Here is a 13,570-nt window from a genome sequence, read left to right as displayed (position 1 = left end):
GTTTGCTCTTGATAACTCAGGGGATGATGACTAGCCTACAAAGCTTAGGGACTCAAGGTTTAAAAAAAAAGAAATGACCCTAGAGCTACACTGCTTCTTAACAATAGTGATAGGTTTGATCTCTTTCTTCTAGAGTCTGTCAATCTGGCTTTTTCTTGTTCTTCTTTCATTTGTTTCATTCAGCAAACCTAAAATATTAGGTAAATACATCTATTGTGATTACCCTATCACAATATTCATTAAATAAACACATGTATGGAAATATGTTCTTAGGATTCTGAATATTTAACCAGAAAAAAACATGGAGTTTTGTTACACATTTTAAATGTCAATTCTTATTTTTGTAAGATTAATACATTTATATTTCTAATAAATTTCTAACATACTTTTATCAAAAAAAAAGGATGAGGAGGATGGAATAAAAAAATAAAAAGCAAAAATGAAACTGACTGTGACGATGAGGGTAATAAATCTAGGAAGCAGGGAGTCTCAGACAACTCAGAACAGATCCTGAAACAGGAATGCAGCCAGAATTCAGAATTCCTGCTCATCCACCCAGGGGAAAGCTGCCCACCCGCACGGCCCAGCACACCACAGAAGGCAGAGGCTCATTCCTTGTAAACTGAGTGATGCTGGAAGGAGACAAAGTCCAGGGCTTTTCCTTCATCCAGCTGGGTTTCTCCCCAGCATGGGGGGCTGTGAACTGCCTGGGTTGTAGGCTCAGGCATGGTTGCTGCTGGCAATTGTGTTTCTAAGAGACAGTTCCTACACTGTTGGTGGGAATGTAAATGGGTACAGCCACTATGGAGAACAGTATGGCGGTTCCTTAAACAACTGAAAATAGAGCTACTATGTGATCCAGCAATCCCACTCCTGGGCATATATCCAGAGAAAACCATACTTCAAAAAGATACCTGCACCCCAATGTTCACTGCAGCACTATTTATTGATACAATAGCCAGGACATGGAAACAACCTAAATGTCCATCGACAGAGGAATGGATAAAGAAGATGTGGGGCTTCCCTGGTGGTGCAGTGGTTGAGAATCCACCTGCCAATGCAGGGGACACGGGTTCGAGCCCTGGTCTGGGAAGATCCCACATGCCGCGGAGCAACTAGGCCCGTGAGCCACAACTACTGAGCCTGCGCGTCCGGAGCCTGTGCTCCGCAACAAGAGAGGCCGCGATAGTGAGAGGCCCGTGCACCGCGATGAAGAGTGGCCCCCGCTCGCCGCAACTAGAGAAAGCCCTGGCACAGAAACGAAGACCCAACACAGCCAAAAATAAATAAATAAATAAATAAATTTATTAAAAAAAAAAAAAAGATGTGGTACATATATACTATGGAATATTACTCAGCCATGAAAAGAATGAAATAATGCCATTTGCAGCAACATGGATGGACCTAGAGATTGTCATACTGAGTGAATAAGTGAGACAGAGAAAGACAAATATCATATGATATCGCTTGTACATGGAATCTAAAAAAAATGGTACAAATAAACTTATTTACAAAACAGAAATAGAGTCATAGGTGTAGTAAACAAACTTACGGTTACCAAGGGGGAAAGGGGGGGAGGGATAAATTGGGAGATTGGGATTGACATATACACACTACTATATATAAAATAGATAACTAATAAAGACCTACTGTAAAGCACAGGAAACTCTACTCAATACTCTGTAATGACCTATATGGGAAAAGAATCTAAAATAGAGTGGATATATGTATATGTATAACTGACTCACTTTGCTGTACACCTGAAACTAACACAACATTGTAAATCAACTATACTCCAATAAAAATTTTTAAAAAGACAGTTCTTTGTCCCTGAAGCATCCTCCAAGGTTCATGCCCCAGATGAGCCATGTTCTCAGAGACAGGCTGTGAAGAAGACAGGGACTCAAAAAATAGGCTGGACATTGTCCCCAAGAATGTCCCCAAAAGGAGAAGCTGGACCCATGACAGGATTGGAGACAGAGCCCTGGCTGAAGTGGGGGGGGCATGTGGGTACCACTTGACACAAACCTAAGGGCTCTTCCAGAGGGCCCTGTGAGGATGGAGTGGGGTACAGAGGGAGAGGGGGCAAAGCTGGATGCTTCTCTAAGAGCCTCAGGAGAGTTGAGGACTGAGTTCGTCCTGGGGCTCTCAGAGGAGGTTGCAGCTGTCAGAAAAGATGTTTTGCTTGTCTTCATGCCAGTGCTGGCAACCTGAGCTTGGGTTTTACTTTGGACAGTTCAGATGAACTAGCATCCCCTCAGGTTATCAGGGCATCTGTCATGACTGGGGAATGAGGCTGCAGACCAGTAGTCTCCTCCTCCTTTATTCATGCAATGAATATTTACTGCATACCTACTATGTTCCAGGTACTGGGACAGGCTGCCTTACACATAACTGGTCATAGGGTACAATGTATTTCTCATTATGGATCCCAGTCTAAAAAGTCTGCTAGATGCTCCTGCCTCAGCTCCTCCTCTGCTATCCAGCTCTGCCTGGCTTCCTTCCCAATCCCATCTCTTCTCTCATCACTGGGGTCACTGGGAAGGTGGCGGGGTCTGAGTTCACAAGGGAGCTGGTGTCAGTATCACTGGGGATTTACAGAGCCAGGCTGCCTGGAATAGAGGCCCAGCTCTACCACGGACCAGTGACTTGACCTTAGGCAAGTCACATAACTAACAGTGCCTCAGTTTCGGTTTCCTTATCTGCAACGTGGAAATGATAATGGTATGTACTTCATCAGGTCGCTAAGAGTATTAAATGAATTAATCTATGCAAAGGGCTTAAAACAGTGTCCGGCACACGACAGTGTTCTCGATTGTTGTATGAATATGATTTGTCAAAATTCACCAAAGACTGAACTTTATGTGAATTAAAATTTAAAAATACAAAATAAAATAAAATAAAAATAATATTATTACAACTCATTTTAGCATAGCACTTAGCACAATATTATTATTATTATTATTATTATTATTACTACTACTAGAGGGAGGAGGTACCTTGGATCAGAGTTACTCTTAGGGAGTGGGTCAGAATCAGAGAAAGTGGGGACCAGGATAAGAATCAATGACAGGGAGCAGGGGTCAGATTCACTGTATGTTGGAGAGTCACAAAGCTGGACGCCCAAAGGACAGCTGTCCCAGAACAGCCCTTGTAAGGGGCAGTGTGGGATGAGAGGTCCAGAGAGGGTGGGGGACAGCCAGGCAGGATGCCCCACTGCAATGTCTGTTCCCTTGACTGTTGTGAGGCCCGGCTCCACGCAGGTATGGGGTCAGACGAGCTGGGGCAGCTCCTTGGGCATCTCCTCCCAGGCAGGGACCCAGCAGGGAGGTGCAGGGAGGGGGCGCCCAGCCCAGGACAGCAGGGGAAATGCCAAGCCCATCCCCACCTGCAGGAGGGGCCTCCAATAATGGGCAGAGTCCACTGCTCCTACCCTGCCCTGCTGGCCCATCCTGCACCCACAAGGGACTGCTGGTGGGAGTGGTCCTTTGGGGGTTTCGGCACCAACTGTTCCCCAGGGCAGAAGTCCTATCTGCCCTGGAAGGAAAGACCTAAGGGCTCTTCTTCCCACCTGAGAAAAGTGAGGGCATGCTGCCAGGAGAGAAAGAGGAGGACCCCCTGCAAGAAAAAAAGAGCTCTCTCTCTCTCTCTTTCTCACACACACACACAGACACGCACACACACACATGCACTCTCCCACATACTTGTGCACACATACAAATTCAGTAACACATGCACACAGACACACACACACAAATGCATGCACACACACAGCTGGAACTCAAGTCCTGGAGTCCTGGATTTCATCCTGGTTCTACCCCAGCTCACTTCATGGATCCTCAGTTTCCCCATCTTTAAAGCAGAAATAACATCAGAGCACACCTATCCCCGTGTTGCACTGGGTTTCACTGGGATGTGTTAGTCATGGACCCACAGCAACAGCGTCCTCCCCCTTCAAGTCTTTGCTTCTCAGGGAGGCTTCCCCCAACCCCGCCCCACTGAAAAGAGCAACCCGCCCCCCAACACACTCCAGCACCCCAGATTCTCTGTCCCCAGTTTTTCTCCTTATCACCTTCTTAATACTTAAATACCTAATTTACTTACTATTGTTATGGGTTATGGTCTGTCTCCCCCTGCTAGAATATCAGCTCAGCAAGGATCTTTCTCTTGCTCACAACTGGCCTGGCATTTGCCTCCCGCAGCTCTGGGCTTATGATGCATTAAGGTCCCTGGGCACAGCTCTGAGCCCTGAGCAGGAGGAGGAAGATGAGGAAGCGGGCTGGTACCTGTGCCCAGAAGCCAGACCTGGATAGTGGGATGCAGAATGTGGTGTTTGGAGTCAGACACACTGGGTTTGAAGCCCAGATCTACCCTGGTCACACGAGAAACCTTCTTCTTTGAGCTTCTGTCCCCTCACCTCTGAAATGGGGATGGCCATTGACATCACTCTGGAACTTTGGGTCTCCCTGAAGGCAGGAGGGGCTCATTTACCTGCTCGCCTGGGGCAACCTTGGGAGCATCAAGTGACCAGAAGGACAACCTAGGTATAAAGAAGCCCAGGGCTGCCCTGCCTGCCTGGATCCAGCACCTTCCTTTTGGGGGAGGCCACACAGTAACTGGAAAGAAAGGTGACTCTATTGCTTGTGATTGGGAGAAAACATGAGCAAACCTTTCCTCTTTTCCTGGAGCTGAGTCACAGGTGGTGAACGATTCTGAAATACTGGCCAGAGCAGGTTACACTCTGGAACCCACCTCTCAGCTCCAGATACCCTCCACGCACACACCTACTCCCTGCAATGCCCTGTCCCTTGATAATCTCCCTCCCTGGACCTCGGATATCTCAGCCAAGCCTGGACTGGGGCGATGACTGTTGTCCAGGGACCCAGGAAGGGGCTCAACAGCACAGCAAGATCTTCATGCTGTCAGGGCCCTGCTGGGAGGGGCAATGGAGAACAGCTATCTCCCCTGGGCGAGGTACTCAAGGGCCAGGAAACAGCCAGGAGAGGAGAAATCCTCCTCAACCCTCAGTCTCTTCCCAGGCAGAGGGTAAAGGTCAGGACTTAGGAATCATCTAAAAATGGGTGTTCAGATCCCTGCTGTGTGACTTTAAACAAAAGGTTCAACCTCTCTGAGCCTCAGTTTCCTCTTCTGTAAAGTGGGAGGCAATATGCCCCTATTCTCACCCACACAAGCTCAATCCAGATAACGCAGGTAAAAGCCCTGGCACATACATCTCCATATCCCCTCCCCCTTGCGTCTCCCTCCCACTTTCCCTATCCCACTGCTCTAGGTGGTCACAAAGCACCGAGCTGATCTCCTTGTGCTATGCAGCTGCTTCCCACTAGCTATCTATTTTACATTTGGTAGTGTGTATATATATATATATATGGCTGATTCACTTTGTTACACAGCAGAAACTAACAGAACATTGTAAAGCAATTATAGTGTAATAACAATGTTAAAAAAAAAAGCCCTGGCACATAGTAGGCACGCAATACAAAATGATGATTATTGCAGTCCTCTGGGATCTTGGGGTGTTTCAGCCGCAGGGGCAAAGAGGGAAAAAGCACAGGATGCAGATGTTGATGAAGATGCACCAGATGGGGTCCAGGGTGGAGGGAAAGGTGAGTGGGAATGGATCGCCCCCAGCTCTGGCATTTTTTAAATTACTCTTTGGGGAGATAGCAGCTCAGAGAGGTTAGGTGTCAAGCCCAAGGACACACAGCCTGTCAGCACTGGATTTAGATTTCTTTTCATCTCTGCCCAGGGATTAAGGGAGTCTTTCCCAGCGTTAAAGTCAAGAGTCCTGAAGGGTGTCTGAATTGATATTCCAGGGGGATCCCTGCCCTGACAGGTGTCCTGTTTACTGTGGAATTGATGGGGAATTGGGGAGGAGTGTCAACCCTTAGTCCAGGCAACCAGCCCTCACTGGGGCAGGAGCAAGAGTCTGCTCAGTTCAAACAGCCCTCAGCATCAGACTCTGAGGGAGCCTTGGGGTCAAAAGCAGTTAAACAGCCTCTGTTTGTGGTGACGTGCTTTGGGGACAGCTCAGGGGGACACGCCCCATCAGAGGTGGTGGAATTGTCTGATACAAACCCGCCCACAATTCAGGCCATTGTGTGGGTGCCTTACAACGGCGTCCAACTGCAAAGCTCTTCCAGGGGCAAGAGCTGGCCTGGGTGACTCAGGGCTGGGGGTCTGGGGTGCCCTCTCCACCTGCTTCAGGAGCTGCAGCGAGGCCTGAGTGGGTGAGGAGGCGGCCCCCCTACTCCGGGTGGCTCCTGGGCTGCCAGTGTCCAGGGCCTGAGGTCCTCAGGATGGGGAAGCAGGATGACCCCACCATCACTCTCCTTCAGGCCTTAGTGGCTTCCGTTTCCCAGACAAGCATTGAGGACAGTCCTTTCTCCTGGGAGGAGTAAACGAACAGATATTTAAGCACCTGGCACATAGTAGATGCCCATTCTCAGGTTATCTTGGACACCAGAGTGGTTTGGCTGGAAAGCCCTGACTTCCTGCCCAAGGAGGCAGCTGGAGTAAAACAGTCCGGGAGTCTAGGCAGCCCTGGAGCCACACGTGGAGGATCCTGGACCTTCTTTCCATAGGGGAGAGAGCCCAACACCAAGCTGGACTCCCAGCTTTTCCTGAGGCCAGTGGGTTTCTCTGGTTAGCCAGACCCAAGCTGATCCCCCAGATGACCAACAGGCCTGCAAAGTCCCCCTTGAGATCCAAGAACATACCTCCCCGAACCCTCACAGTCTGCCTTTCTGCTCCCACCCCTCCCCTCAGCATCCCCCCTTCAAGCAGCCCAAATGCGCTCACATCACATTGAACGACCCAAACACACCTTGCACCTTCCTGCCTCCTGGCCTCTGCCCACCCAGTTCTCCCTGCCAGGAGTGCCCTTTCCCTTATTCCACTAATTGCACCTGTAGAAATCCCTGCCAATCGAACACCACCCTGCAGTTTAGGCAAACCCTCACCTCCAGAACCCCTAAGGTGGCAAAGCTCCTGCTCAGCCTTGTACCAAGAGAGCCTGGGCACCACTCTGCCTCGCCCACCAGCCTGGAGCTCCTGCAAGCCTGGGGCTGTGACTTGCTCATTTCCCACCTGAGAGCTGAGCACAGGTACTGGGATCAGAGGTGTCAATAAAAAACAGAAAAAAAACAAACAAACCCAGATAGATAACCAATAAGGACCTACTGTATAGCACAGGGAACTCTACTCAATATTCTGTGATAAACTATATGAGAAAAGAATCTAAAAACGAATGAATGTATATGTATAACTGAATCACTTTGCTGTACACCTGAAACTAACACAACACTGTAAATCAACTATACTCCAATAAAAAACAACACACCCAAACCCTAGGGAATGAACGTGTAAGTGAGCCAACGAAAGAAGAGGTGCCTGGGTATCTCTGATCCAGCAATATTTAATTCACGATGCAGCCACTGTGTGAAGTCTCCCCAGTCAGTTTGGAAAACGTAGCCTCACCTGGCTGGCTGTGATGGAAGCCTTTGCTGAAAAGCAAAAGCCCTTGTGGCTGCCCCTGTGGGGGCTTGGGAAGCTGACGCGCCTGTCACATCTGCCCCTCTTTTCCAGGAATCTGTCCGACTCCTCCGCTGGCCCCAGCTCAGCCCGGCTTACCTGGCCCGCAGGTGAGGAGGAGGGTCACGGTCAGAGCCACCAGCTGCCCTCGCCGATGGTGCCCCAGGTGTGCAGGGCTTTCCCTGCCCATGCTCCTGCCCACCCACCCGGGAAGTGCTCCTCACACCCCGAACGAGTCCCAGTGACTGAACCCAGCCCAGTCGAGCCAGCTGGGCTCCTGGGAGGGCGTTGAGGACACGCCTTGCTGAGCTTCCCGAGAGGGGCAGGGCCTGCCCTAGGGGGAAGCAGTGGCTCGGTGGCTGGCAAAGGTCAGCTGGCATTATTCAGTGCCCTCGTGGCGACTAACGCCTGCCGACTGATATCCTTTGTGAAGAGGGGCACAGGGGATCCCCACCCACCAGACTCAGCCTGGCTCCCGAAAAGCCTGTTGCCAGACCAAGAGACGCCCCCCTACCCCACCCCACCCCCTGCCCCCCACCCAAGGGTCCGGCTGGCCTTACAGGTGAACAGGAGGCTGACCATAGATCTGTCCTAATCTTTCAAGTCCCCTGGGTTCTACCTGTCAACTTCCTGCTCAGGGGCTGGCACCACCAGGCCGAGCTGGGTGGACCCTCCCTGGGGGAGGCGCGGCTGGCTCCCAGGGTTTTGGAATGTGCGGGAGTGGGAGACTGCATTCCCACGTGGGAACTCCCAGGCTGCCAGGGAAGCAGAGGGCCGGGGTTGTTGTCCGCTTGGGGAGCCCCTCAGGGCCCCCCTGTGCCCCCCCTGTACCCCTCCAGGCCCCACATGGCCAGCATGGGGGCTGCAGTGCTCACTCCCCAGCCGAGCACTTCGGCGGCCCCAGGGGCAGAGAAGAGCAGGAGGGGCTGGCATGGGATTCTGCCTCCTCCTTGACAAGGCTGCAGCCTCCAGGGATTCTTGTCAGCCCAGGCCTGGGCTGTTACAACAGCTGCCCTTCTCCCCCACTGTCTGCCAAACAGATTTTGCCAGGGCGATCCTCCTTAGGTACGTGATCCCCAGTGTCCCCCATGCTCCTCCCTCGTCCAGGCGCTCAGGAGACCCTCACCCTCCCTCCTGGTCCACCCCTCAAGCCTCTAACAGCCAGACAGGTGGGTTTATCTTTTCATCCAGGGGACGGCACACGCAGGTGTGAAGGTGGCAGGCAGTGGCCACCCCACAAAACCTCACATCTCTCCTGCATCTGGTACCCAGAGCCAAACTCCATGGACCTGTAGCCAAGCCGAGCTTATCAGAACACCCACCCACCCCCCTGCCCTCCGGTCCTTCATGCTCAATGCGACGTCCTGCTAACCTACTCTCCACCCTTCTTGCCCGGATGCCATTCACTCGCTCTCAGCATGGGCACACTCTGCTGAGCCCCTGCTACACTTCAGGCATGCAGCCTGGCCAAGATGGACAAATGATCAAGGTGGGGTGGCAGAAGCGTAGAAGTCGGTGGGAGACACCAGTCCCAGACTGGGAACGGGCAGGGGATCAGGAAAGGCTTCCTGGAGGAGGTGCCATGTACACCAAGTCCTGAAGGATAAGCTGAAGCCAGCTGGGCCAGGGGAGGTGGGGAGTGGAGAAAGGAGTGTTCCAGGGAAAAGACACAGTGTTAGCAAAGACTGGAGGCAGCAGGAAGCAGGAAGTGGAGTCTGGCTTTTGTCCAAACCCCCTCCCTTGGTTGTCTACCCGGGCACCTCCTCCCTTCCTTAAGGAAACAATCAGAAACAGAGGCCAAGCTAGAGGGTCCAGTGGGAGATCACGGTGGTCAGCTCCCCGCACCTCACAGAGGGGAAAATTGGGCACCCAAAAAGTACCAGGACCAGCAAGATCAGTGACAGAGCTGGGACCAGACCCCAGATCCTTGGACTCTCCGAACTCTGCCTATTTAAGCGATTTAAATCCTCTGTCTCTCCAGGACATGACAACGAGCACCCCCGAACACCATCAGAGAGACCTCAGCGTCCAGGAGCTGCCCTGCTCTTACAACGGGTGCACAGGGGTTTATGGGTTTAGGTTCACAATAGGTAATCACAACTACTGTTTATTGAACACCTACTATGCGCTGGGCATGGCTTCCAGTCATCCCCACGACCCTGAAGCTAGGTTTTACCCTCACAGTGGTTCTATAAGGTGGTTGCTACTCATTGCCCCATTGCACAGATGAGAATGCCGAGGCTTAGGGATTTGCCCAAAGTCACTCATCTAGCACATAGCAGAACTAGGATTTGAACTCTGTTTTGATCGAGAACAGTGTTTCTCACCTAAGGGTTATTTCCCCCACCCCCCAGAGGACATTTGGCAATGTCTAGAGTCATTTTTGGTTGTCATGAGGGGAAGGGGTGCTGCTACTGGCATCTAGTGGATAGAGAACAGGGATGTTGGTGAATATCCTACAGTGCAAAAGACAAACCCACTTGACAATGAATTATCCAGCCCCAAATGTCAATACTGACACTGATAAAAAACAAAAACAAACAAACAACCCCCCCCCCCAAAAAAAAAACTGGTCTAAAGCCACACCGTTGTCCAGTGGAACTTTCTGGATAATGTTCATGTTCTATATCTGTGCCATCCAACAGGGCCACCCACCATGAGCCACATGTGGCCACTCACTGAGCACTTGAAATGTGGCTGGTGTGACTGAGGAACTGAATTTTTTATTTTGTTTAATCTGAATTAAAAAAAAAACAATCCTCAGTTCAGTTATTAGAAAACTTATGAGTAGGCTTGGAACAGCTTAAGCATGTGAATGTACTTTTTCTTTTTTTTAATTTATTTTATTGAAGTATAGTTGATTTACAATGTTGTATTAATATCTACTGTACAGCAAAGTGATTCAGCTATACATATATATACATTCTTTTTCATATTCTTTTCCATTATGGTTTATCCCAGGATGTTGAATATAGTCCCCTGTGCTATACAGTAGGACCTTGTTGTTTATCCACTCTATAAATAATAGTTTGCATCTGCTAATCCCAAACTCCCGATCCTTCCCTCCCCCTCTCCCCCTCCCACTTGGTAACCACAAGTCTGTTCTCTATATCTGTGAGTCTGTTGTTTTTTGGTAGATAAGTTCATTTGTGTCATACTTTAGAGTCCACATATAAGCGATATCATATGATACTTGTCTTTGTCTGGCTTAACTTCACTTATTATGATAATCTATCTCTAGGTCTACCCATGTTGCTGCAAATAACATTATTTCATTCTTTTTTACAGCTGAGTAATATTCTACTGTATATATGTACCACATCTTCTTTATCCATTCATCTGTCGATGGACATTTAGGTTGTTTCCATGTCTTGGCTATTGTGAATAGTGCTGCAATGAATATTGGGGTGCATGTATCTTTTCAAAGTATGGTTTTCTACAGATATATGCCCAGGAGTGGGGTTGCTGGATCATATGTTAGCTTTATTTTTAGTTTTTTAAGGAACCTCAATACTGTTCTCCATAGGGGCTGCACCAATTTACATTCCCACCAACAGTGTAGAGGATTCCCTTTTCTCCACACCCTCTCCAGCATTTGTTATTTGTAGACATTTTAATGATGGCCATTCTAACCAGTGTGAGGTGGTACCTCATTGTAGTTTTGATTTGCATTTGTCTAATAATTAGCGGATGTACTTTTTCTACTGGAGTTTTATGAAATCTAAATACAGATCCAGAGTTCAGATTAAAAATCTAGCATCTGAAATGAGATGCTCTATAAAGTTTAAAATGCATACCGGATTTAGAAGATGTAGTATGAGAAAATAATATAAAATATCTTCTTAGTCATTTTATACTAGTTACTTATTGAAATGATAACTATTTGGATATACTGGTTAAATAAAATAGATGATGAAAATGAACAGCACCAGTGTCTTTTTACTCTTTTAATGTGGCTACTGGAAAATCTCCAATTACGTATATGACTTGGGTTCTTGGGTTCTCTTTCTACTGGATAACACTGGTCTGGGATCTGAGTGCTCCCCACTATAAATAATGTTAATTATTTAAGATATTATTATTATTATTTAATTATTTAATCTTAGTCATCTTAACTATAAATACCTTTGCCTCTGTTTGTTCTGTCTCCCCCAGCTTGGCAGTTCCTGCACCGATGACAAGGATGGGGTGGGATCCATATTCCCTTCTCTATCCTTGATGATGCTGAGCTACGTCAGCAGGACCACTAGGGAACGGGGGAAGATGAGGGCAGGTCTCTGGATGCTCTTCTCTCAGAGGTCTGCCTGCCCTTCTGTGGGGACATGGAGTGAACAGCAGGATCAGAGAAGGAGCAAAGCAACCTCTGGCTTCTGCTGGACCCAGAATGACCCTGTGGCCTGAACCAGCCTTGCTTTCCGATGGCATTGCTGGGGGAAGAAGGGAAAGGTCAGGGCTGGGCTGGGCTGCCTGAGCAAGACAGAAGGCTGAGGATACTGCCTGGGCAGAAAGGGAGAGAGAAGCTAGCGGTAGAGGCACAGAGAAGCAGGAGGAGTAACCCACATGGTCGGTCGTCACTGAACCTGCAGGAGGAGTGGGTGTTGAGGGCAAGGGAGAGACTACCATACACATGTCATATAAAAGGCAGAGGTAGGGACTCCCCTGGCGGTTCAGTGGTGAAGACTCCACGCTTCCACTACAGGTGGCACGAGTTTGATCCCTGGTTGGGGAACTAAGATCCTGCATGCGTGCAACCAAAAAAAAAAAAAAAAAAAAAAAAGGCAGAGGTAGAAGAAGCTCAGGAGAAGCTATCAGTGATTCTTGAGACACTTGTTTCCATGCAGGAAAATGGGCAAGGCCAGGTTGTCAGGCTTAGAAGTCCAGAGGGTATGAGACTGGTGCTAGGGGTAGCCTGGGTTCAAATCCTTGTCACTCCACAGCAGCCATAATGACTACAATAATAATAATGTTTACTGACCACCTACTGTATGCCAGCCATTAGGGAAACAGAAAGAAGTGTGCCAGGAGCTAAGGGCGCTGACATTAAATCACAGCATTAACAAGCAGCATTTATTCAATGTTTTCTCTGACCTCCTTCCTTTACAGGCTTTAATGGCTCATTTGGTTCTATGAGGTGGTGCATTCATCAACCCATTTCACAGAGAAAGAAACCGAGGTGCAAAGAAGCTCTATAATCACACAAGACTGCAGTGAGGCAGCTTATGTTTCCATTCATAATATATTCAAGAACAGGCAAGACTAACAGATGGGAATGAAAGCCAATGATGTGCTGGGGATGGGGACATTGGAAAAGGAGCATGAGGGAAACTTCTAGAGCAGCAGTTCTCAATCAGGGACAATTATGCTCCCCGGGGACATTTGGCACTGTCTGGGGACATTCTGAGCTGTACAAACTGAGAAGTGCCCTCAAAGAAGACATACAGATGGCCAACAGGTACATGAAAAGGTGCTGAATGTCACTAATCATCAGGAAATGCAAATCAAAACCATAAGGAGATGTTGCTTCAACCTCTTAGGATGGCTATCACCGAAAAGACAAGAGATAGTTCATAGCAGCACTATTCACAACAGCCAAGACATGGAAACAACCTAGATGTCCATCGACAGATGAATGCATAAAGAAGATGTGGTACATATATACCATGGATATTACTCAGCCATAAAAAGAATGAAATAATGCCATTTGCAGCAACATGGATGGACCTAGAGATTATCAGACTAAGTGAAGCAAACCAGACAAAGACAAATATCATATGACATCGCTTATGTGTGGAATCTAATAAAAAAGATACAAATGAACTTATTTACAAAACAGAAAGAGACTCACAGACATAGAAAACAAACTTATAGTTACCAAGGGGGAAAGGAGGGGGGGAGGGATAAATTAAGAGGTTGATTAACATATACACTACTATATGTAAAACAGATAACCAACAAGGACCTACTGTATAGCACAGGGAACTATACTCAATATTTGTAATAACCTATAAGGGAAAAGAAT

At 48.4% G+C, this 13,570-nt stretch overlaps 1 protein-coding gene across 1 annotated transcript in view; it reads right to left on the bottom strand.

Moving 5' to 3' along the window:
* MUC16 (mucin 16, cell surface associated) overlaps nt 1-13,570 on the bottom strand; it is a 139,075-nt gene that overhangs the window by 74,639 nt on the left and 50,866 nt on the right. Inside the window, exons 3-7 of the mRNA XM_068534971.1 lie at nt 8,171-8,306; nt 7,651-7,745; nt 6,981-7,127; nt 6,133-6,311; nt 2,029-2,164 (exon numbers count right to left, since the gene is read on the bottom strand). Coding sequence (XP_068391072.1) covers nt 2,029-2,164; nt 6,133-6,311; nt 6,981-7,127; nt 7,651-7,745; nt 8,171-8,306 — 693 coding nt within the window. The remainder of the gene's footprint in view (nt 1-2,028; nt 2,165-6,132; nt 6,312-6,980; nt 7,128-7,650; nt 7,746-8,170; nt 8,307-13,570) is intronic.

Source organism: Eschrichtius robustus, chromosome 2 (genome assembly GCF_028021215.1).
Source record: "Eschrichtius robustus isolate mEscRob2 chromosome 2, mEscRob2.pri, whole genome shotgun sequence".
In the NCBI taxonomy this organism is placed as follows: domain Eukaryota; kingdom Metazoa; phylum Chordata; class Mammalia; order Artiodactyla; family Eschrichtiidae; genus Eschrichtius; species Eschrichtius robustus.
This window is presented reverse-complemented; position numbering and strand designations above follow the sequence as displayed.